At 43.4% G+C, this 25601-nt stretch overlaps 1 protein-coding gene across 1 annotated transcript; it reads left to right on the top strand.

Annotated features, from left to right (window-relative positions):
• The first annotated feature begins 1430 nt into the window (after window positions 1-1430).
• Window positions 1431-25601, top strand: RBM5 (RNA binding motif protein 5). Its single transcript, XM_019984493.2, has 25 exons — window positions 1431-1566; window positions 2894-2963; window positions 5019-5184; window positions 5912-6067; window positions 9830-9899; window positions 10382-10455; window positions 12930-13013; window positions 13854-13914; window positions 14420-14485; window positions 15196-15356; window positions 15804-15901; window positions 16512-16599; window positions 16768-16845; window positions 16929-17001; window positions 17869-17954; window positions 18341-18425; window positions 18631-18722; window positions 20355-20516; window positions 21123-21272; window positions 21355-21426; window positions 22214-22393; window positions 22707-22781; window positions 23801-23898; window positions 23977-24106; window positions 24966-25601. Exons 2-25 carry the CDS (start codon window positions 2947-2949, stop codon window positions 25089-25091), a joined length of 2448 nt encoding a protein of 815 aa, XP_019840052.1. The 5' UTR covers window positions 1431-1566; window positions 2894-2946; the 3' UTR covers window positions 25092-25601.

Below are 25601 nucleotides of genomic sequence, written 5' to 3'. Positions count from 1 at the left end.
GTATCTATAAAGAATGCCAGTGGGCAAGTTATGTCAATTGGATACAAAGGTATACCACCATTTGACTGATGAGTCAGGATCCAAATATCTCTCGAATTGCTGAAGCCTCTCTGCTGCTTCTGCTGCAAATGTTGCACTTTTAATTTTGGTAGTGGATTCATTTGTTCACTCAACGAGTATTTATTAGTGGTATACAATGTGCCTGGCAGCAGCAGAGGCACTGGGGGATATAGTAGTGAACTAAACAGAGAAAAGTCCCCGCCCTTCTGGAGTTTACATTCTAGTGGATGAAGGCATGGACTCAAACCAAATTTACTAATTCAAATCCCAGTTCCACCACTATAGTGTGGAACCCATAGTGTGACCTTTTAGTGTGACCTACTGTTTCTAAAACAAGGACAGTGATAATGGTTTTGACTAGGAGAACAGCATTTGGGGCAGCTGTTTAAATAGAGTCAACAGAATTTGCTGCCAGATTGAGTGCAAGGAAAAAAAAGTCATGGATGGCTCCCAGGCTGTGTTAATTTTGAGATGTCTTCCCAGTGGCTCAGCGGTAAAGAATCCACCTGCAATGCAGGAGACACAGGTAGGCATGGGTTCGATCCCTGGGTCAGGAAGATCCCCTGGAAGAAGAGATGGCAACCCACTCCAGTATTGTCTGGAAAATCCCATGGACAGAGGAGCCTAGCAGGCTACAGTTCTTGGGGTTGCAAAGAGTCACACATGACTGAACACAGCATACACATTAGACAGCCAATTAGTAACTATTAAATTGTTGTTCAATTGCTCAGTTGTCTGGACTGCAGCATGCCAGGCCTCCCGGGCCTTCACTATGTCCCCGAGTTTGCTCAAAAGTCGTGTCTATTGAATCGATGGTGCCGTTCAACTGTTCTATTAACACTGGAAAGTAACTTTCCCGTGTCCTTGCCTTAGACTAAAGATTATCAATAAGATAATATTCTGAAGACTGCCTTCAAGAATCCTCTTAATTACCACAAACGTCGATTTTTCTTACTTGCAAAATGGGTTTAATAGTCATCCCAAAGAGGTTATGAAGATGGAAATAGATATTTGTGAAGCATGCAGCCCAGTAATAAAATCTAGCATTCAATAATGCAAAAGGTGATCAACCTACGTTCCTTCTCCTAAAGTAAGATTAAATGTGATGGTTTACATCGCGTCAGTGAAAACAAACTGTACTAAGGCCCATGTAGCAAAGGCAAATAATTACTATGCTTAATAAAGATAAGAGGTCTAATCCGGATCTGGAAAAGGCATACAAGGCCGAGATTTTGAAGAAAGGGAAATACGTAGGAAATTGACACAGGCTGTAGTTAAGTGACATGCTGCCCTAGCGACCACAGTTCCCAGCAGCCCTCGCGCAGCCAGACACCTTCGCGGATTGGCCGCCTCTTTAGGAAACGTGTAGTGGGGGAAGGGGATAGGCGCGAAGTACTGTGGGTAGGAGACGGCCGTCGGCGGAGGCGCCATTTTGTGAAGCGGCCGTACCCTGTTGGAATTCCTTGGCATAAACTGCTACTGCTGCTACTTCCGTCCTTCTTGGGGGTAAGTGCGGTGGCCGCCCATAATGACTGGCGGTTCTTTCTGCTGTGGCAGGCCCTATAGAGCCTCCCTGTCAGCCGCAAGCTGCGGCCGTTCAGCCCCAGCGGGATCTCGAAGGGCTACCCGAGGCATTGGAGGGCCGCGCCCCTCTTCGCCACCAGCGCTGTCAGCTTTCAGAGAGCGTTCTCCCGGCCAGCCCGAGGCCCTCTTCTCTTGGAGCTGTGAGTGTGCCCCGCCCGGGACGTGTTTCCAACTCCCAGGCCAAGTTGAGCAAGGAGTCGTCGTCTGTCCCTCAGATACTTCTTAGGGGCCCCCTGACAGTCTCTAGCCGCCATAGCTCCGCAGGTTCGCCGGAATCAACTCTCTCCGAAAAGCTGTTCGGTGAAGGGTGATCTGGGGCTGGGAACCTCTTAGGGGTCGGGAGGTGCAAGTGCAAACAGGAAAAGAAAGCTGGACGCCTGAGTCGGTCGTGCAGTCCGTGGCGCCGCCATCTCACCCGCGACTCCCCACGGAGGTGGGTCTGGGCAGTGCCCAGGCGTTGAGGGGCTGCAGCAGGGATTCTGCCCAGGCCCTTGTTCCTCCCTGATGGTTCTGTTCCCTGTATTAATTCCCATGTTCGTTAAGCGCCTGCCTAGAACAGGCGCCAGGGACGGCTGTAACTGGTTTCTCAGACCTCGCAAGCATCGAAGGTCTTCTAGCTGTGTGATGTTTTACCACCGTCAGTGCGCAGCGGGGCCAGGTTGGCTGCCTCAGGGACCTGTGGTGATTATTGTTACCTGGGAATTAAGTCGTACGGATGTTTACTCTTGTTTGATATAGCTTTGGATCTGCCGTTGCGTTTTAAACGGACTCGATTTTCAGTTAGCCCAGCATCGGCTTTCTGAAAGGTTTTAAATTTTTCATGAGTAATTTTTGAATTTTGTTTAGCTCCTTGTATTAATAAAGACACTTTGGTTAATGTTTTAAGGCTCAACTACCCCAATTGGAGTTGCTTTGATTCAGAACACAGGGAGCTGATTGCAGCTGTGCCCTTTTTGCTTTGTAATCCTACAGTGGGAGCAGGGAAGGCATCTTCTGCTTGCATCCTTTTATGGGTTTGTGTTTGAATATGGAATCTAATATTTTTAACTCTGCTCGCCTTCCTGCTATGCTCATTGTTAATAAAACCATCGTTTGATTTTAATGTTGACAGTTGGCCCCCACCCCTCAACCTTAGATCATCACTGTTAATGGTTTGAAGAAATTCCAGTCTCAGTGGTGTCCCAGCTATGAAACAGTTGACTTAGGTGATCTCCCAGATTTGCAGCAACGGATCTCTCTTGTCTCCTAGAAAAAAGCAAATTTGAACCTTTTGGAGCAGTGTCCTAGATCTTCAGTAGAACAATGGGTTCAGACAAACGGTAAGTTATTACTGTAAATGCCTTTGATCTCAACATTTTAATGGCGACTGAGCTATTTGTTGAAAATTGTTTACCATACTAATATTTGAGTCTGTGTTTTGTGTCATGCATTCTGTGAGCACTTTCATGATACTTGCTTGCATAAGCACATGGTTTAATGAGATAATAAAAATACCGTGTGAACTGTCCTGTGGTAAAAGAAGTTGAGGGGGCTGTTAGAACACTTAGGAACCTGTGTTTTCTTGGAAATAGCCAGGAAAGCTTCCTGGAGAAAGTATTCTCTTAAGGTGAAGCCTGAAGGGTAAGAAAGAATTAAGCAAAGAAGGCTTGGTGGAGTAGGAGATCATGAAGGTTCCTGGTGTGGATAACAGCCTCTGGCAGAAAGTAGGAAATTGTCCTGTCGCTTTGCACAGTACCTGGCTGTAGAAAGCAGTCAGTGAAGGCCAGTTCTCATTATTGTCTCCTCCATGACAAGATGATCCAGATTATAGAGCTGAGAAGCTTTGGACCATGGGTTACATTAAAAAAGAAGAAAGAAAAACTGCTGAAGAATTAACAGAATTAAGATGAGAGCATTTGGCTCCTGTGTCATCTGTGGAGTCTCCCACTCAAACCATTTGATTTAAACACACAACTTCTGCTTATTGAGCCAGCTTCCTTCTTAATATTGAATCCAGTCCCAGTGATAGATCAAACTGATGGCCCACTGGGACTCAGGAAATGTTCATGTTACATGATGTCATTGTTTGGTTTCAAATAAACATTTACCGTTTTAGGGTCTCTCATTCACATACTTTACATTGTGAAATTGCCCTGGACTATTTGTTATCATTCACTTCTTTTTATTAAATTTGTATACTCTAAATGATGCCCTATAGCCCTTCCCTTTATTTTGTCCTTACACAGAGTTTTATGAATCTGGTAAACAATTTATCAAAGAACTGTTTGTAAAGAGACACAGATATATAGAACAGTCCTTTGGACTCTGTGGGAGAAGGTGAGGGTGGGATGATTTGAGAGAATAGGATTGAAATATGTATATTATCATACGTGAAACAGAGCGCCAGTCCAGGTTCGATGCATGAGACAGGGTGCTCAGGGCTGGTGCACTGGGATGACCCTGAGGGATGGAATGGGGAGTGAGGTGGGAAGGGGGTTCAGGATGGGGAACACATGTACACCCATGGCTGATTCATGTCAATGTATGGCAAAAACCACTACAATATTGTAAAGTAATTACCCTCCAATTAAATAAATTAATTTTTTAAAAAAGAACTGTTTGTGGTCCAGTGGGTTTAAGCCTTTTGTTATTAGATTTTCCTGTAAAGCCCAGTGCTGCCCAGTAATCAAAAATAAATCAGATGTTATAGGAAATAATGTTCTCTGATGATGCTACTTATTATAACAATTAAACTTGGTTAACTGCCTAACAGGGAAAAAAAGAAAAACTAACTCATCCAGTTCAGTGGTCCATTGCTCAGTAGTGAGAATACCCTTCAGAGTGGATGAGTCAGGATATGTTTTCTTTTGAAACTGAATGAAATGAGAATACATTTGACCCTTAAACAGCACAGATTTGAATTGTGCAGGTCCACTTACAGGCAGATTTTCTTCAATAAATATGGTACTACATGATCCGTGGTTGGTTGAATCTGTAGATGCAGAATTGGGTATACCAGAGGGCTTACTGTGCAACTTGAGCATCCATGGATTTTGGTATCTGCAGCGGGTCCTGGAAACAGTCCCTGGCAGGAACAACTGTAATTGCATTCTTCCTATTTAAATTGATCAGTAAGATCTGAAATCAGGGATGAAAGGAGTGATACGTAGATCACAGGCTTGGGGAAATGCAGGATAAACATGGACAGACAACCTGTCTCAATTGTAATTGTCTCAATTGTAAGTTGTTATTTGGTGATAAATTTTAAGGGATCCATTGAACTATTTGGATACCTTATAAACCAAAATCTGGATTGAAATTTTTTTCAACCATGTTTTCTAAAGGGACAGAATGTGATTTACTTAAGAATAAAGGAAAATTTTCTTCCCTGGCAGAGTGAGTAGAACGGAGCGCAGTGGAAGATATGGTTCCATCATAGACAGGGATGACCGTGATGAGCGTGAATCCAGAAGCAGGCGGAGGGACTCAGATTACAAAAGATCTAGTGATGATCGGAGGGGTGATAGATATGACGACTACCGAGACTATGACAGTCCAGAGGTGAGTGACCAGCAACTGTTTATGGAGTTGTTAGAATTATGAAATAAGTATACCAAGTGTGAGAATCTCTCAGGAGGAGTGTTCTATTCAAACACTTCAGTATTCTGAAATCTGTTTAGTCAGCTATAACTCTCAAAGACAGACGGAGACTTATAGTCAGAATTCTTGGCCAGGGTTTACATAGGGCTCACCAGGCACTTTTTTGAGCACATGACTTAGATGAACTCATTCAAATCTCACTACAACCATATAATGTAGTTACTGTACCCATTTTAAAGATGAGGCAATTGGGGCATAATTATATACCATCCCTTGGCCTCAGATAGTTTCTGAAAGTTGTAGTTTAATATTGTAGCATAGCTTTTTTTCACATTTCTTTTCATATGCATCAACTTTGTTGAGAAGTAATATTGTGCTACCCATATAATTTGGCACTTTTTTTTTCTTTTTTTGTTCATATAATCATCTTTCTTTAACAAGTAATACTGTTTGTGTGTTGATATACTGTTCGGTGAGTTGTTAAACATTCTTCCTGAAATTAAATGATTGTTGCCAGGTTTGGGGGTTTTTGTTTTTTGCTATTTTAGACGACACTATGGTGAACATCATCATGGAGTTCTTGTATTATCTGTTCCTTAAGATGAATTATTAGGAGTGGATGGAGTGGATCAAAGGGTATAAAAAGCACAGTGTGATTTGAATTACAATTTTGTTCACTGTAAATCAGAGAGAACGTGAAAGAAGGAACAGTGACCGATCGGAAGATGGCTACCATTCTGATGGTGACTATGGTGAACATGACTATAGGCACGACATCAGTGACGAGAGGGAGAGCAAGACCATCATGCTTCGTGGCCTTCCCATCACCATCACGGAGAGCGATGTAAGGGGGACCAACTGTCTAATGAGCCGTCAGTAGGCCCAACAGACTCTGAGCTTCTACCATTATTTTCTTGTGTTCTTTTTAGCTCAAGCTAATATCTAGTGAAGTACCTTTCTATAAGTAGGGTGAAGTTCTCTCAACTTAGCTCATAGATAATCTTTGTATTTAGACTTTGAAGCTCAATATACAGCTTTCAGAACTATAGGGGACAGTTTTTATTCTTTCAATAATAGCTCCTAGAAGGTATTTAGTACATTTTTGTTGAATTGGTCACTTATTCACTGAGATTATATCCATAAGAACATTTTAATGATTCAGCATCCTTTGATTTGATGGACATTGTATTATCCATTTGAAACCTCTGGAAAGCCTTTTGACAAGCCTGGCTTCCCCCTTCTCAGACTGGTCAACTGTGGCTTTGGTGTACTAGGCACTGCCTGGTTTCCAGTGGTGTCTCTGGTCTTCACCCATTGCTTCCAGCCCCATCCACCACTTGGCTTCTGCTGCAGGCAACTTTGTACGTGTCCATTGTTCTACCAATATGCCCCCATGCCCCCCCCTTTTTTTTGCCGTGCTGTGTGGGCATTTGGGATCTTAGTTCCCCAACCACTGATGGAACCTGTGCCCCCTGGGTTGGAAGCACAGAGTCTTAACCTGTCTAGTTGTGGACGTGGGCTTAGCTGCTTTGCAGCATATGGGATGTTAGTTCCCAGACCAGGGATCGAACCCTGAATTGGAAGGTGGATTATTAACCACTGGACCACCGGGTACGTCCCCAGGCAGAATTTCTTATGTGTATCCCCAACCCTTGAACTCAGGAGGCTGCCCAGCCAATGTCTGTAAAATGAATGTGATGTTTTGAAATATATTTTATAAACCATATAAATGCACAGCATTATGGCAGTATCTGTTGTCTTAGGGTATTCAAGGTAATAGTCTGACTATGAATTTTAGAGCTGTATTGAGTTCACACAGCCTAAGTGACAAAATGTGAAATGGGATGTTTGAGTTAATAGTGGGTATTTATTTGTGTTCCAAAACACACTTGCTCCACTGTGTACTGTTACACCATAGAATCATGGATCCTGCCTCATAAACGCTTAAGGATGATAGCTAAAGTCAACAGATAATGAAGGCAATGCAGAATAGAAAGGGATAAGTGTCGGAAGAGGTCTTGTTGAAAGTAGTTCTGTGGAGTAGTAACTCGAGGCTTCTTTAAGGGAGCTGTGTTACTGGTGGAGGGTAAGGAAGAGCTCCAGGGAGCTATTAGTTGAGCTCATTCTTGAAAGATAGAAAATGTTTTGACCTGGTTGAGAACAGAGGATAAGATGTGTACTGGCCCTAACTAGCTTGATTTGACTGAAATCAAAGACGTTTGGCAGGAGAAAATCATATTTGGGGGCCACTGCTGGAATCTTTACAAGCCCAGCTAAGTATTAAAAAAAGCTGCTGAAGTTTTTGCCTGGTAACAAAAGCTGTGCAGGTTTGAATGGTAGAGTCAGGGAGTGGTAGGGGCTAGAAGGAAGGCAGAGCTGAGCTCAGGTAGCAGTAGCCATGGGCTTGTAGAGTAGGGGATAGAAGAAATCCTGCAGGAGTCAGTTGAGGAAACTTTACTTGTTGATCATGTTGTTCCCTTGAGTCGGTTAAGCCTGTGGCCCTTGAAGCCTGCAGAAGTGGGTGGCAATGGGGAGAGCAATGCCCTAGCTGGCCCTGGGGGACCTACCTTCTGGTAATGAAACAAGATTGTAATTCTTGCTTATTTCAGGCTTCTCAGGGAGCTAGAAGTGCTTACCATAAGAAGGCAGGTTTTTCCAAGTAGACTTTCTGAGATTCCCCAGATTTGTGCAATATTTGTGAGAAATTTGCATATTGGGCTCTTTGGTGGTGGTTTAGTTGCTAAGCTGTGTCTGACTCTTATGATCCCGTGGACTGTAGCCTGCCAGGCTCCTCTGTCCATGGGATTCTCCAGGCGAGAATACTGGAGTGGGTTGCCATTTCCTTCTCCAAAGGATCTTCCCGACCCAGGAATCAAACCTGGGTCTCCTGCATTGCAGGCAGATTCTTTACCAACTGAGCTATGAGAGAAGCCTCCTCATATTGAGATCTTTAAAAGCATTTAAAAATTATAGTGTTCTCTTGAATGAACTTCAGTTTGTCACTTTCATCATTATTTGTCCTTTGTAATCCCCTCACTGACATGTGAACTCCTAGAGTAACTATGTTTAGTTAATTTTGTTACTATGTGTGTTACTGTATCAGTATATTCATCCAGTTTGTATTTAGTTACTCTGGTAGCTAAGTTATCGGTAACTATGTTACCAAGCATGAACTTGAGTCAGGTGATTGGGTCTGGCTTGATGTAACACTTCTACATACTCTCTATTTGTGGTAGTCTCCAAAGCCACTAGGAGTATTGACTCATGCTCTTAGGGGAAATACAAACTTAGATTGCTGTAAGCCTCTGGTCACAACATTTTCATTAACAGATCAATATATAGCCTTATTTCGTGTATATTTCTGTTTAAAGGTGCCTTATTTAACATATACTTTGATTCATTAGCACTGAACTCACAGCCAACAGCACTGTAACTCATGTCTGAAGGAAGCTTTTCTAACATATCTTCTCTGTGAAGCACATCACAGCCTGCCCTCTTGCATTAGGAACACTAGACAGCACTTCAGCACTGCACCTGGAGAGCCATTTTAAACCGTGAAATCGCCACCAAAAAGTACAAAAATGTGAAATACCTGCCACTAAATAGACTAGGAGAAGGACGTCTGTTTACAATATGAAAGCTGATACAAAGCATAGCATAACCTCTGCCAGGAACATGTGCATCAGGCAACTCAAATTTTTTACTACTCCGCACGTGTTTGCAAATGACCTTGAAAGTGCAAGTAGTATTCATTTGGAGTATAATGAATTTTAATTAGTAGGCAAATCTACCCCAAATACTGAGGACTGATTTTATATAATCCTGCAACCTTTACACGTAATAATGAAATGGGGAAGCCACTAAGAGTCTCTCACAAATTTGTCCCTGGTGTTTTTCCTGAGAGTGTTGCTGCCTGGTATGATTGCTGGAGAGATTGATGTCTTTTTTAATGTATTTTGCCTTTTGCAGTGAAGGTTTGATTTGAAATTGGTAATAAGCTTAGCAGCCAGAAGTCTTTCTTCAGGCCCAATTCATGTTCACTTTGATTCACTAGGAGCCTAAGAATATTAAAAGTTTTTTTTTTTTATGTAAATATAAGGAAACTGTTTCTTTAAGACATTGTGCAAAAAACATCTTAAGGGAGTTCCTTGTTTTGGGGCTATTGATTTCTTAGTCTCCTTCAGAGACTCTACTTCAGAGTATGATGACATATTATCTGCCTCTTTTAAATCTTTTTCTTTTCTCTCTGGTCCTTTAGAACAAAGGACAAGATTAGCCTGAGGGGGTGGGTGGAGGCTTGAGGGTCAGCACACCACGAGCAAGGCTGTGTCTCACAACATAAAGTAGCTGTACTTGAGGAAATCCCCCATCAGCAGGTAAAGAAGGCTTTCAGAGCTGTTATAGTGCATCAGTTTCTATGAGAAGCCTCCCTTCTTTTATTCTATTTTTAGACTAATTGCATTTTGATGATAGAAGTATAAAAGCTTGGCCAATTAAGCTTAAGTAATATAAGCTTAAGTTGATGTAATCCCTAGTCTTTGAACGCTCTAGTGTGGAATGGTTTGTGGCTAAAGCTTTAACAGTAAATGTGTAAAACCCTGTGCAGATTCGAGAAATGATGGAATCCTTTGAAGGCCCTCAGCCTGCGGACGTGAGGCTGATGAAAAGGAAAACAGGTGAGAGCTTGCTTAGTTCCTGCTGTTCTGGTTCTCTTCCCCATTCCCACCTCAGTCCCTAAAGAACATCCTGATATTCCCCAGTCTTCAAGCACATGAATTCAGAATGAAAGGTTTGCCATGGCTAAGGAATGTGACTCTTTGAAAACGATGTTAGACAGCACCTGAGGACCTTTTTAAAAACTTTGTTTTTAGGGGCTTTTTTTTCCCTTCGGTAAGTAGTGATGTATAAACTCCTTGTTTGTTTGTAATCGGTTGCATGGTTTTTAAGCGTGGAATCAAATCGAATGGCATTTAGTTCAGGCGGCTTGGTTCCTTGCCATGGCAAAGTATCAAGAAGATCCCCAAGTCAAGTCACATTTGTAAAGCTGCTTCCCAATTGGCTTTGTCACGCAGTGTTGAAGCAGTGGGAGAGAGATTCACCTGTTATAAAGGAACTGACTAACACGAGTATCCCGTCTATATCTGAATGCTGTCTCTAGGTGTAAGCCGTGGTTTCGCCTTCGTGGAGTTTTATCACTTGCAAGATGCTACCAGCTGGATGGAAGCCAATCAGGTTGCTTCACTCACCAAGTCTAGATATTCATGAAAATGGAACAAGTCTGTACAATTAAAAAAAAAAAGGTTGAAGGAGTGGTTTGTTCCAAAGGAGTGACTTTTAAAAAAAAGGCTTTGTATATATTAAAATTGATGTTACTGGAATAAATACAGTACCACACATTACACTGCAGAATTTGCTCTGCCTTTAAACATGGCTACCTGACATGGCTTTGTTAACCACTGAATGTTTGTCTGGTAGTTATCAGAACATCTTGAATATTCCCCCTTTCCTCCCCTGATTATATTCTTGTTTATTTTGTCCTTTGAGAGTCATCTTAGATTATCCAACTCTCAATTTGACAATGAAGAGAATATAATTGAAGTCTTCTGTAGGAATTTTGTAAGTAATTATTTCAACTTGGAGACCTCAAGCCTCCTAGAGGCATAACTGCTCATATGGGTCTTCAAGAACTATTTAAGGATCTAATAGAATTTATGAACAGTAAGTCTGATGAGATTAGCCTAAGAGCTGGTGTCCTGCTGCTGTCTAATCTAGTTAGAGTGGCATTAACATCCTAATCTCCCTGAGAATGCCTCTTACAGTCTGTTCAAAGCAAATCTTTGATGATTTCTTTGATGTGGCATTAACTGAATCGTTCTACAGTTCATCAAGATAATGTTCAGTGCTTGGCACATAAATAACATTTTTTGCCACAACTCCAAAGCACAGTATTGAATGCCTTAACCAAGTGCATTCTGGGAAGTTTGCTTAACTCATAATGTTGCTTCTCTGTAGCATTTTATGATTTGTTACTCATAAATAAGAGTTATATTCTTTGGACACTTAATATCATTAATAATGAGACTCACTAATGAGGATATCATCTTGATTGACTTGTTAGATTTTTAAGCCTCTCACATCCTTAACCCAGAGGTGACAACCTGATCTTATAATGGTAGATCTTAATTGATTTCGTACCATGGACACCATCCTAGTAAAATTCAGGACATACACAAGCTTCGTGTGAACCTGCTTTCTTTACACGACAGCATCTTTTTAAAGCCTCTTATTAATATAATGGATGTATCAGAATGACTTGGGAGTTTAAAACTCCTGGGAAATTAAAACCTGAAAGACACTTAAAAGCGGCACAATTTTAATGTATACAAAGCTGTGTTAATATGTACTATTTCATTACAGTTCAAATTCACTCCAGAAATGAAAGGCCAGTAGGATTAGGGACTCAGTGATAGTTTGGAGTCTCCCCAAACCAGCACATCCCTCCTAGTGGGATGATCTGTTGACTTATTTCCCAGCTTCTCTATTTTTGCTTCTATACAACACAGTGAGTGGATGACCTTCAGCTCTTTCCCTCTTGGCCAGACATGCAGTCTTGCCTTTAGATATTGCAGAGACAACATTCACAGCATGTCTTAACTCTTCCAGGATTTGCAAGAACCAAATTACTCAACAGTATGTATGTTTGGAGGGGTTAGACTCCTTTAAAAAGTTTGGATATCTAACCTCCTACTTAAATCCCTTCTGACGGTGTCAGAACACCCCGCTCCCTTTCCCTCCCCCCAGAAAAAAAACAGAAAAGGTGTTCCTGTTAAAATGAAGGCTCTTTGGGGGCAGATGCTGGGTGTGCTCTTGGTAAACTGTTTCAGCTCGGAATTTTCACCTTTGAAAATAAAATCCCTTGTAGTCACACAGTTGACTAGAAGGATGAGGTGGCATATGAACACTTACACACTTTTCCTAACCCCCTGAAGAAACTTCATTGGCCTCCTGGTTACTCATCTTGAAGAGAGTACCATCTTATTTCAGTGAAAAACACATCTGTCACTCAGGACATCACGTGGTTGCACTTGGCAGGAAGAAACCTCATTTAGCTGTTTTTAGAATCGATGGCATTCAGACTAGTGTCTCCTGAGAAAATTGTCACCAGCTTCCCTTTAAAAATGGGTTTCCCTCTCATTGTCCCCAAAGGACACATCCTGAAGCAGGAATTTGGGTGAAGGGGAAATGTAAAGGCTTTCACTTTGCATAAGGATGTGGGACTGGGGGAACAGTGAAGCGAAGCCCAAGGACACCATGCTAAGGGCTAAAGTAGGAGACAACCTCAGAACTGGGAGAGTTGTGTCTTCTGCTCTTTGAACTAGATTGTCAACTCTCAGGCAGCCTGTCAATGCTGAATGTTAGGACTTCTGTCTCTGCTGGAGACACGGCCTGGTGCATGTCAGCGTTTATAGCGTGTGTCAGCTTTCTCAGCACTCCCTGACTCCGTTTACCTTTACTCCGCATCCCATTCTCTTACTGCCTATCTGAAGGATTGGATGGGCAGAGTATAGGTGGCGGTGGTTGGTCCTCCCCGTATGTTGTCCATTTAATTCCAGAGCACTGATTTTTCCGAAGTGTGCTCTGCCCTGGGAAAATGGACACATGTTCCTCACAATGGGAATAACTAATTACTTCTTTTTTTTTTACAGAAAAAGTTGGTGATTCAAGGAAAGCATATTGCAATGCATTATAGCAATCCCAGACCTAAGTTTGAAGATTGGCTTTGTAACAAGGTAAGCATGTGTTCTTTCCAGACAAACCAAACTCTTGGGGTTTTTTGTTTTCTATTTGTTTGACTATCCAAACAAGAAAATGAGTAAAATATATGATTACCAGCTTTTATCAGGAGGTGATTTTCATACTTTGTGACTTTCTTGGGTCCTCCTGAGTAGGTATTAGAGGACAGACTCCCTCAAACATGAGAGATTTTAAGAACCAGATTTTAAGCCCAGTGTTTCAATTAAGATTTTAAGTTTGTTTTACTTTATGGTTTCTTAATTCTAGCGCTCTCATCTTTTGGCAATCTCTTTGTTAACAAAACCCTTTGTGGCCCTGCTCGAGTTATATAAGGGAGTTATATAAGATCTGTTATGAGTGAGGAACGATATCCATGGGCAGAACCCTAAGGGGGCAAGTGTCAACAAAGTCACAAAGTAGGTGTTGCTGTTGGCATTTTGAGAGTATTTGGTGTCACATGTCCAGCAGGGCTCTAGACAGAATTCCATTCGCATCGTATCTGTGTATATAGAGTGGTCTATATAGTGCTTTTCTGACGTAAGGGAGAACTTTGCCAGTGGCTTGCTGCAGGGTTTTGGGGTGAACTGAAACTTCTCCGCAACTTGAGAAAAATGGAAATCTACTTCAAAATACATCAGAATGTATTTTTCTGGGGGTCATTCACATAGCGAAATTTTTAGGTTAATGCTCCTTGTCTTCAATGCATAGGATCACCTTCTGCTTTTATTGCTCCTCACTGGGACTTGCCTGTGACCCTCTTGCTCTAATCCACATTGTTACTAGTAAACCTGGCCTACCATGAGATAGAATTACAGATAAAACTTTTTTTTTTCCAGTGCTGCCTTAACAATTTCAGGAAAAGACTAAAATGCTTCCGATGTGGAGCAGACAAGTTTGGTAAGCCCAGATTTGGCTGTTGGGGAATATGTATTGAAACTTGACTAATTGGATTATCTGTGAACCTAAGGAAAAGTACAGACTGTGGGGTGTTTAAGCAATAACGTGTATATTTTCCTTAAATCTTCTACCTTAGGTTATGTAGTTATTTTCTTTAAACCTCCTTCCTTAGATTTAGTAGATCCTGGTGTTGAGTGCAAGAATACAAAGAGTTCTTTTATTTTTCAAAATTAAGTCAGCTTTCCTGCTTTGCTTTCTGTATCTGCTTTTTTTTTTTTACTACAGAGATGAAGTCCTCTGAAGTCCTCCAGTGGCCTGGTTTTTGCATTCCACATTTAAAATTCATGTCAAAATTAATGAGGTTTTACTGTAGCCACAAATGGTTAAAAAAGAAAAAATAACAGCTCCGTTTACTTAAAACTTTGGTATTTGAATGTATTTCTTATGTTGATTTGTTGTTTGTCTTCAATTACTGATTCTTCCTCTTTTCTTTCCTTTCTTGTAGACTCTGAACAGGAAGTGCCCCCTGGAACCACAGAATCAGTTCAGTCTGTTGATTACTATTGTGATAGTAAGTGCAAATGTAATCTTTCGGCCGTTAAGTTGGAAACTGATCTCCGTTGGATGTTTTTTGTTCTCCTGCTCTTTTTTAATGAGCAGTCAGTGGCTTCAGATTGTCTCATTAAAGACTGATTTTTGGATTTCTTTTCAGTGTCAAAGTGAAAGATAAATGCAGTTGACCCTTAAACAACAATGGGTTTGAACCATGTGCATCTATGCTGATTTTCTTTCTTTTTTTAATGAATGCTACAATACTACCCTGGGCTTCCCTGGTGGCTCAGACAGTAAAGAATCCACCTGCAGTGTGGGAGTCCTGGGTTCAGTCCTTGGGTTGGGAAGATCCCCTGGAGGAGGGCATGGCAACCGACTCCAGTATTCTTGCCTGGAAAATCCCCATGGACTGAGGAGCCTGGTGGGCTACAGTCCATGGGGTTGCAGAGAGTTAGATACTACTGAAGCAACTAAGCACACACAGTACTACACTGTTTACTGGCTGAATCTGGGGATGTGGAACTACCAGTACAGAGGGCTGGCTGTAAAGTTATACACAGATGTTCTATTGCATGGTGGGAGTGGGGTCAGCACCCCCTCATCCCCCTGCATTCAAGGGTCAAATATACTGGAAACCTCCCAAAATGGGTTTGTTTGTACTTGAAACTGCTTTGAAAGGCACTGGTGGTAGAAATGCATGTCTCTGTCATTTGTCTCGTTCACCTGCAGCAATCATACTTCGAAACATAGCTCCACACACTGTGGTGGATTCCATCATGACAGCACTGTCTCCCTATGCGTCCTTAGCTGTCAATAACATTCGCCTCATAAAAGACAAACAGACCCAGCAGAACAGAGGCTTTGCATTTGTGCAGCTGTCTTCTGCAATGGTGAGATGTTCCTTGAATCTTTCCTTTTAAAAGAAACTGAGATAAGACGCAAATGTGGTTCATCCAGTTGTGATACTACGTCTAATGTTCTTGGAGCCCAAAGTTCAAGACTTAAGTAATGACAGTTATTGCAGTGCTAAATTATAGGCTGATGGCTTTAGTAAGTGGTAAAAATACCATTGGTATACCTGTAGATAACTAGCTGAACTGAAGTCTGAGCCACAGTTTAGTCTTTTTTCATGCTTTTAGATTGACCTAGCACTGGCTCCTTTAATAATACTAGATACCTTGAGAGAGGGCTTTTTTTAATTTCTCATGATTTCATATCCACAGACAATAATGAATTGCTTTTTTTTTTTTTTAATTTCTTTGACTAGGATAGATGGTAGAGATTTTCAGTTACATGACAAAGATGACAAAATTGTTTTTCTTCACATTCTCCTGCAGGATGCTTCTCAGCTGCTACAGATACTACAGAGTCTCCATCCTCCTTTGAAAATTGATGGCAAAACCATTGGGGTTGATTTTGCAAAAAGTGCCAGAAAGTGAGTGGCTTCATTGCCCTTACTTCAAACCGCTGCATCTGCATGCTTGTTCGAGAATGAGCTGCTAACTGCACTCGAAGCCCATGTTCTTGTACTGAGATGGAATCTTCCTGATGGGCTGAGAAGGATGCACTTGTCTTCATAGCACTTATTCCCTCCTGTCCTCAATAACCAGTTGCCAGAAGGCTTGAGAGCAGGACAAGACAGACTTGGTAGATGGGTTGAGAATATATGCTATGCAGACTGCTTCAGAATGGTGCAGACCCATCTGGAAATAATTCTTTCCTTCCACAACAGCATGCTAATACAGCTTCATGTATATAGAGCTTCATTCTAGTGATGTAAATTTCCCATTTCTAGTATCATTGCTCATCAAGTAGACACCTTCTTAAATAGAAAAGTACAAAAGAAAGCAGCTATACTGCAGGGACACATGCCCACTTAGGGCTTTGCCCGTGGAAACCCTTCCTCACTCTGAAATGTGGTGTTGCTGGCATTGCAGACCTTCCAGTAAAGTCTGGAGTGAATTACTGTTTTCTGGGTAGTGTGGGATTAAGTGATGGGAAGCATACTGATATAAAATCACATGGTTGGATTTTTGTGGTTTCAGAGACTTGGTCCTACCAGATGGTAACAGGGTCAGCGCCTTCTCCGTGGCTAGTACAGCCATTGCTGCTGCTCAGTGGTCATCCACCCAGGTAAAGGGAAGGATCTTTTTGCTCCAAGTAGTGTGGTGGTGGTGGTGGTGCCCAGATTCACAGAAGTCAGCTCTGTGATTGTGCTTGCCTTAGAAGCTCTCCAAGGACATTTGAAGACCTCAGTGTCTGCTAAGTTTGTCTGTGTTTCCTCTTCTTTTGACATTGTAGTCTCAGAGTGGCGAAGGAGGCAGTGTGGACTACAGTTACCTGCAGCCAGGCCAAGATGGCTATGCCCAGTATGCTCAGGTGGGTAGACTGGACCATTATCTGACTTCTGGTCTCCAGAGTGTGTCCAAGAATGGCAGCTTTAATGGTGGACTCTTCTTCAGTACTCACAGGATTACCAACAGTTTTATCAGCAACAAGCTGGAGGGTTAGAATCCGATGCATCATCTGCATCAGGTAATAGATTTCATATTTGTTTTATCTCCTGTTTAAGCAAATACAGTTGAGGACATACAGCTAGATGTTCTCATTAGATTCAAATAAATCTAGGAGAGCCATTTCCCTGTAAGATGAGGGATTGGGCACATTCAGGGTTGTCACCATGTACCTAAGCTTCTGGGGGGATATCGGCAGTGCTTGTGCAATGGGCTTCCCTGGTGGCTCAGATGGTAAGAAGCCACCTGCAATGCAGAAGACATAGGTTTGATCCCTGCGTCAGGAAGATTCCCTGGAGAAAGGAATGGCTTCTCAACTCCAGCATTCTTGCCTGGAGAATTCCACGGACAGAGGAGCCTGGTGGTCTCGAGTCCATGGGGTCACAAAATTCGGACAGGACTGAGTGATTAACACTTGTGGATATCAGGAGCTGATACGAAGCTCTTAGAGACTATGCCATAATGAGCATTCATTCTTGAGTTGAATTCAGTATTTTCCCTCTCTGTGCTGTTTGGAATTGTGGGTGCCCATGTAAGTTCAGGTGAGCAGTCTCTTGTCCAGACATCAATCAGAAGGGTCACTCTTAAAAGCTATTGCTCTGGTTTTTATTCCAGTATTACAAAGTTGTGGCAGTTAAATCTATTTTCAACCCCAGAGCAGATGTGGAAACCTTCTTCTTAGCCATCATACAGAATGTCTGACTTTGTGTATCACATTCTAGTAGGATTATAAAAGTGAGAATATCATAGGTTAAAGAGTACTTACTGGGATTTAGGTGGTTAAGAACTGACATATACAAAGACAGATTCTAGATTGGGCATTCCAGGTAAGGATGTTTGGTTTAGAGTTCAGTGCCTTGGCTGTTGTAACTCCGGTGTTTATCATCAGGCACAGCGGTGACCACCACCTCAGCGGCTGTCGTATCCCAGAGTCCCCAGCTGTATAATCAGACCTCCAACCCACCCAGCTCTCCGGTAATCCTGTCATCTTAGATATAGAACTGGTGATTGTTGGGGAAACTGTTGCTATACAAATACTACCTTTTCTCACTGTGTGAGCCAGGATTGACTGATACACACATTCCAACCTTACTTCTTTCTGTCTAATCGTATTATGTACTGAAGTAATTTTGTGTCTGTATTTTAAGTGCAAGATTCCACACAGGGTCTGTTTATACTATGCATGCTTCGACTTGACCTTTAGGAAGACAGTTGTCAGCATGTGTTTTGCTCAAGGATTGCCCTAGACCATTGCTACAGTGGGTCTGTCAGGGGGCCCTTCCTGCTGGATGATTGCAGTGATTTAGTTCTCTTGAGAGGCTTTACAGTTGAAACTATATTGAAGCTGCTGTTCTTTCCAGACTGAGGAAGCACAGCCTAGCACTAGCACAAGTACACAGGCCCCAGCCGCTTCCCCTACTGGTGTAGTTCCTGGTACCAAATATGGTAAGCCAAACCTCATGGGGCTGTTGACAGTTGGAAGGTCCTAGTTGTTGATTTTGTTTAATAAGCGCTCCTCTCCCTTTGTGGGTGTCAGCGGGACACGTGGGGATGTGAGAGAAGACGACCTGCTGCATCTCAGTGGCTTAGAATTGGAAGTAAAGCCAGTCTCTTCCCTGGAATGACTGTGTGCTGGGTTTTGTTTTTGCAGCAGTGCCTGACACATCCACATATCAGTATGATGAATCTTCAGGATATTACTATGATCCAACAACAGGGCTGTACTATGACCCCAACTCACAGGTAATTTAAGGGGTAAAACAGACGTTTTGAGGTGTAATGTACTTACTGAAAAATTCATGAAACTGACACATGCAGTTCTTGCAGTTCTTTGAATGTTTGTTTACATATATATACATTGGTTCATTTACCAGCACCACAATAAGAGCAAGAACATTCCTAGCACACTAAACATTCTCTGGTGCCTCTTGTTGGTCAGTCCCACCTCCCCTGCCCCAAGCACTGTTCTTTCTCCTATTACCATGGATTATTTTGTCACGTTAAAGTTTTCAGGTGACTGTTAATTTTCATGTAGACACCTATATACAAATTTTAAATTGTGATTTTTTTTAACTGAGGGAAAATTCACATTTCAGCCATTTAGAGTGTTCAGTTCAATAGTTTTTTTAGTGTAGTCACAGTGTTGGACACCCATCATCTAATGTTGATGAACGTTTTCATCAACCTGAAAAAAAACCCCTATACCCTACATATTAAGCAGTTACTTCCTAATTCCTTCCCACCCCAGCAACCACTGCTTTCTGTCTCTCTAGGTTTGCCTGTTCTAGACATTTTGTATAAATGGAATCAAATAATATGTGACTTTTTGTGTACAGCTCTTTTTTTACTTAGTATTTTTGAGAGTAGAAATCAGCAGATCTGTGGAGTGATATTTTATTTTTGGCAGTGTATAGAACTTTTTAAAGAGGAGAGGCAACATTAACACTCCATAAATAAGCAACTGTTTATGACCAGAAGCTGTGTGTATATATAGAATAGTAAAAATAAGTGCTTTTAACAGGAATTTGGCATTGAAAGCTTGTGGTTTCTGAGAGTCAGGTGTGACGCTATGTGGGACCTGCCAAGCAGGCTGGGGCCTGTACATGTTGCTTCCACTGCTCTTCTTGTGGAGTCTGGCCATTTCCCAGGCCGTTCTTGGTGGCCATAAAAGTTGGGGCTCCTGTGTCTGACGTGCACTGCCTCCCCTGGAAAAGATACAAAAGGCAGTCTCTCCTGAGCCCCTGTTGAGCAGGTAGAGTAAGCGATTGGACAATAGAGAAGAGGAGAGGTAGCTGCCACCCATTCTCTTTTGTGGTTCTCCCCACACACTTCATATCAGGTTCCTTCACCTGTCACCTCCTTCCAGGTTCCCGAGCTGGTGTTTTACAACCCTGTTTGGTTGCCTGGGCGTCCAAACAGAACAGGCAGGGTTCTGTATGGTTGAACCTAGCAATGAGATGTTAACTTATTGTCATGGAGGACGTGTGAGAAAAAGCTCCTCCTGAACCACTTGCTCTGGCCACCTGGTTTGTGTAAATGGTCTTATCTGTGGAAAGGAGTCAGGCTTATTGCTCTTTGGGTACCCTCCAGGCCCAGGTATTAATTAATGGGACCTCGAGACTCTCAAAACCACATTCTACTCACCCAAGAAGTTTCACACCTCTTGGCCAGCTGGTTCACCATCCTCACCTACACCAAGGTGGATTGCACCTCCTCTCTGCCCAGGAAATATTACTGGTCTGCAGCATGCTTTATGTTTTTATGTTTAATTTTTTTGACAAAATAATGGAGATGTAAAAAGTAAAAATACTCCTTTAGGTTGGTTAGTGGTTTGACCCAGGAGAAAGTCTACATTAATTGTGTTTTTTATTCTAGTATTACTACAATTCCTTAACGCAGCAGTACCTATACTGGGATGGAGAGAAGGAGACTTACATGCTGGCTGCGGAGTCTAACTCCCACCAGCAGACAGGCCTACCTCCTGCAAAAGAAGGAAAGGAAAAGAAGGAGAAACCCAAGAGCAAAACAGCCCAGCAAGTAAGATCATGACCCAACCAGCAGACCCATTTTTATCTGTTTTTTGTTTGTTTGTTTGTTTGTTTTTAAATCAAGTGGTGGGGTGGAGCTGTGGCATTTAGCTTTATTTGGATTCTTAAAGACTGGGTCATACATCTTACTTACATTAAGCTCATAGTCTAGTTAGTCGCTCAGTCATGTCCAACTCCTTTGCAACCACATGGACCACAGCCTGCTAGGCTTCTCTGTGGAATTCTCTAGGCAAGAATACTGGAGTGGGTAGTCATTCCCTTCTCCAGGGGATCTTCCCCACCCAGGGATCAAACCAGGGTCTCCTGCATTGCAGGCAGATTTCTTTACCATCTGAGCCACCAGGGAAGCCCTAAGTTCCTAGAGCATTGTGCAGTTTTTTAGTGTTATTCTTTGTTATCTGTCAGTTGCCTGAAAGACTCACAGACTTTGGAACAATATTCATTAATGACTTTGGTAATATGCAGTATCTCAAAAAAGATAAGGGCAAAAGGGGTTTTGTTACAGTTTGTTACAATAATGGCTTGTTCTCTTGGCATAGGAGACTGTTTGCTAAGTTCCTCTACCTAAATCTCTGTCATTGTTGTTTGACTGTAGATCGCCAAAGACATGGAACGCTGGGCTAAGAGTTTAAACAAGCAGAAAGAAAATTTTAAAAACAGCTTTCAACCTGTTAATTCTTTGAGGGAAGAAGAAAGGAGAGAATCTGCTGCCGCAGATGCCGGTTTTGCTCTCTTTGAGAAGAAGGTAACAGTAACAAGGATGGCCTTACTTCATAAGGGCAGCTTCGGTAAAACTTGAGGCTTATGACTTGTTCTGTGTTTCCCAGGGAGCCTTAGCAGAAAGGCAACAGCTCATCCCCGAATTGGTGCGAAATGGAGATGAGGACAACCCCCTCAAAGTAAGGAAGTACCAGCTTTAAACCAGTGTTTGAAGGCTGTGTCTGTGCTTTGTGTCTCACTTTGATCTGCATCTTGGCTACTGTGAAAGTGTTAGTCACTCAGTCGTGTCCAACTATTTGCAACCCCATGGTCTGTCCGTGGAATTCTCCAGGCAAGAATACTGGAGTAAGTTGCCAGTCCCTTGTCCAGGGGACCTTCCTGACCCAGGGATCAAACCTGGGTCTCCTGCATTGCAGGCAGATGCTTTACCATCTGAGCTAAGCATCTGGCTAATCTCATTCCTGCTTAAAACGGATGTGTCCCTGTCAGTGGGTATTTGAAGCAGCTTATGCACACAGAATCTATGTTCAGGGCTTTGTTTTCTCTGTGTGAGAGCAAGTGAGATGGAACAGAGAATAAAGCCCAGATTCCTGAGCTCAGTTGAGTTTTATTACATTTGTAAATAGTGAGTTTTAACAGTCTGGAAAGAGAAAATCAAGACCAAAAAAACGTGTTTTACTTGGTAGATACTTACCTGAGTGGGTCATTACTCTGATCTGTTGTATTTGAAGTTTTCAGACATGGTCAGTAGTTTGAGAAAAGTCATCCAGGAAGTCTTCTTGGTTCCCAAGAGGGTTGGTGGTGGGAGGCTGTCGGGCCCAGCACTGGAAGACCTAGCTGCTCTGCTCACTTATGTGTGACGTATGGATAATGGGCATTCTCTCACAGCTTGGATTAGGCGTTACTTTAGCCATTGCTGTTTCTCTGTTGCACATTTCCAATGACCCACCTTCCTCTTGTTTCTAGAGGGGTCTGGTTGCTGCTTACAGTGGTGACAGTGACAACGAAGAGGAGCTGGTAGAGAGACTTGAGAGTGAAGAAGAAAAGCTGGCCGACTGGAAAAAGATGGCCTGCCTGCTCTGCCGGCGCCAGTTCCCAAACAAAGACGCCCTGGTCAGGCACCAGCAACTCTCAGACCTCCACAAGGTGGCCATGCTTCTCTGAGCTGATCTGAGGCAGGGAGGGGAGGCAACGAGACGCTATGGGTGCCCTGATGGTAGTGAAGGTTCAGTAAATACCTGCGTTAAGTGATTGCCTCTTACAAGGCAGCTCCTCAGTATAGTCTGTTCCAGATTGTGAGTAGAAAGGAGCGTGGCAGCTCCAGGTACACCCAGTTCTGGCTTTCCTGTTGTAATGAATTGGACTTTGACTTGGATGGAGCACAATAGATACTAATAATGTTTTGACATCTCAAATTAGGAAGATACGAATTACTGTGTTTGTTAAATCTCTGATACAGCAAAACATGGACATCTACCGACGATCCAGACTGAGCGAGCAGGAGCTGGAAGCCTTGGAGCTGAGAGAGAGAGAGGTGAATGGGGGTCAAGGTGCTGCTCGCGTGTCTTGGGGTAACTGCCCTTGCCTTTTACTCGTAGCACTTGTTCCAGGTCCCAGGGACAGGGTAGGGTATGTCACATATCTGTCACCTGGCCGTCATGGCTCGTGTAGACTGGACCCAAGCTGTGTGCACTGGGAGCCCTACAGTATCCTTTCATGAGGGTGCTTGAGACCACTCACAAGCCCTGGGTGCCAGAGACCCACTGGTGAAGTACACTGGGTTGTAGTAAGGACAGAGTGAGCTTGTTTGGCCTGACCAGGGAAGCCTTTGTGGACAGTGAGGGGAGCTCAGACGAGACCTAGGGAACAGCAGGACAGAATGATTGCAGGTGACCTGGAAGGAAGCAGTGGGGCCCCTAATGAGCAGTCACTTGGTGGTTGATGAAGCAGGTTGAGATCCAGCCACCCAGTTTAAGTACAAAGGGAGGCCTATGGCTTAGAGATGAACCTCTGAGCAAGTGACTTGAAGTTGCTCACCCCAAGATAGTTCTGAGGTATCTATAGCTAAAGCTTTTTACCTTCCTGTTTTTTCCCACTCTTTAATGGTGCCAGCTCCCCAGGGACTGTAGAGCAGGTCTCAGGAAGCCACCTCTTGGCTCTGTCTTCCTGGAGATGGGCCTGTCCAAATGCTGAGGAAGAACAGCAGCCCTGCCCTCCTCTCCCTCGAGGACCTCGGCAGGCTGTGCCCACACCCAGCAATGCCCACACCCAGCAGGCTGGTTGAAGAGCTTGACAAGAGGTGACTCGTTAAATAAAACTGGTTGTTAGAAATGTAGTTTTGCCCCAGGTTCCACACACACATCATCTCTACAAACCTGCCATTTGGGATATGACGAAGTGCAGCCAGGGAAACAGGGCATGTGGTATTTGCAGGCACTCTAAAAGGCCAAGCGCCAGATGAAGGAAGCACCTGAGGTGACAGTCTGAAGTGTGGGTGCTTGAGACTGCGACAGATTGATTGAATATCTCTAACCGGGCTGTTCTCCCACGTAGATGAAATACCGGGATCGCGCTGCAGAAAGACGGGAGAAATATGGCATCCCAGAGCCTCCAGAACCCAAGCGCAAGAAGCAGTTTGATGCTGGCACCGTGTATGTGTTGTGCACATTTTCCGCTTTCTGAGCCGGGGCTCTGGCTGTTTTGAGTAACTGTGTGTTTGCCACTGGCAGGAATTACGAGCAGCCCACCAAAGATGGCATTGACCACAGTAACATTGGCAACAAGATGCTGCAGGCCATGGGTTGGCGGGAAGGCTCAGGTTTGGGGAGAAAGTGTCAAGGCATCACAGCCCCCATTGAGGTAAGCAGTGGGATTGGGCTTCAGCGGCCTGCAGGCTTGTCCCAGAGATGGAATGAGGTTGAAGCACTCGGAGGGCCTGGGCCCCAGTGGGAGTTGTATTCCCTGCAGCCATCCCATATTGCACCCTCTTTTTAAGATGTCAGTTGGGAGGAACAGGTGTGGCACCCAGCTGGATTTTTCTGGTTTTTGGGTCTCTTTGGGTAAAGCCTACCTTCTCCTAAGAAGCTGTGTCTTTCTACATCCTTCGATATAAACAAACCTTAACGCTGACTCAGTAGCTTAGATCGGATTTTCAGAAAGGTACTGTGCTTTCATTTCTAAGTGACTTTTGCTTATGTATAAAACAAATTACCCTTTAGTAGGACTTTGATCCATGATAAGAAATGCTTTATTCAGTCAGAGCTCAGGACCAGAGGCCCTCGACCACTGGCCTTCTAGACAAGAGGACTGCCAGTGGTTGCTCTCTCCCTGACCTGGCAGCATAGCCTAGAACAAACACTTGCTGTTGATCTGTGCAGGCGAGTTCTGCTGACTTTGAGCTGTCCTGCCATGATCTGTACCTAAAATTACCAGACCTTCACTGGGCTTTGGTGTAAGGCTTTGGGGCCCTTTAGTAGGCACGGTGCTTGCTGAACAGGCATAGAATTGGGGGAGGGTGTGTTTCTGTCTGCCTTTCTCCCTCACCCATTTGATCCCCTCAGTCCTTCCAGGTCTCCAAAGTAGAAATCCCTGTCTTCATTTAAAATTTCTGTCTCCTGAGGGGTGGTCCAGCTCAGAAGGGAGTGGGCTAGACGTGGGGGAGAGGGAGCAGTCCACACCCTACCTGCCAGCTGCTGACTGCAGTTTCATTACCCACCAGGCTCAAGTCCGGCTAAAAGGAGCTGGCCTAGGCGCCAAAGGCAGCGCATACGGACTGTCTGGTGCAGATTCCTACAAAGATGCTGTCCGGAAGGCCATGTTTGCCCGATTCACTGAGATGGAGTGAGACACGGGGATGAGAGAGATGACGAAGAGCTCCAAAGAGCACAAGGAACGCTCCATCTCCTGAATTCACTCTGACCACCTTTCTCTTTAAGGGCATGCCCTGTGCTGTTAATGGTTTTTAGGGTGAACCAGTTCATTCTGCAAGGTTCTCCCACTTGAGTTCCCCTTGTATGGGTTATCTGGTGAATGGCTTGCCTTCCTGCCAGAGGGCCTGTGAGCTGACCAAGGGGACAGTGCGTCTTTTATACTTCGTGTACATATTGTAATGTAGTGTGTGTTTTACATGTGTAGCCTATGTTGTGGTCCATCAGCCCCTTGCATTCCTAGGGGGTGTTGAGATGCTCTAGGGTGGTATGTGACACCAAAGCCGCCTCGTCATTTGTTGTGCTGTCTTTTCTCGGCAAAAGCCTTATGTATATTTGTATATTACACATTTGTACAGAATTTTGGAAGATTTTCAGTCTAGTTGCCAAATCTGGCTCCTTTACAAAAGAAATACTTTGAAAAATGA

Source organism: Bos indicus, chromosome 22, assembly GCF_029378745.1.
Source record: "Bos indicus isolate NIAB-ARS_2022 breed Sahiwal x Tharparkar chromosome 22, NIAB-ARS_B.indTharparkar_mat_pri_1.0, whole genome shotgun sequence".
NCBI classification, from domain to species: Eukaryota; Metazoa; Chordata; class Mammalia; order Artiodactyla; family Bovidae; genus Bos; species Bos indicus.
This window is presented reverse-complemented; position numbering and strand designations above follow the sequence as displayed.

What these genes read in the sequence shown, in the direction of transcription:
- RBM5 (XM_019984493.2), top strand. An exon ending in TTTGCAAAAAGTGCCAGAAA is followed by an intron (nt 15,902 to 16,511) that starts GTGAGTGGCTTC and finishes TTGTGGTTTCAG; the next exon opens with AGACTTGGTCCTACCAGATG. An exon ending in ATGAGGACAACCCCCTCAAA is followed by an intron (nt 21,427 to 22,213) that starts GTAAGGAAGTAC and finishes TCTTGTTTCTAG; the next exon opens with AGGGGTCTGGTTGCTGCTTA.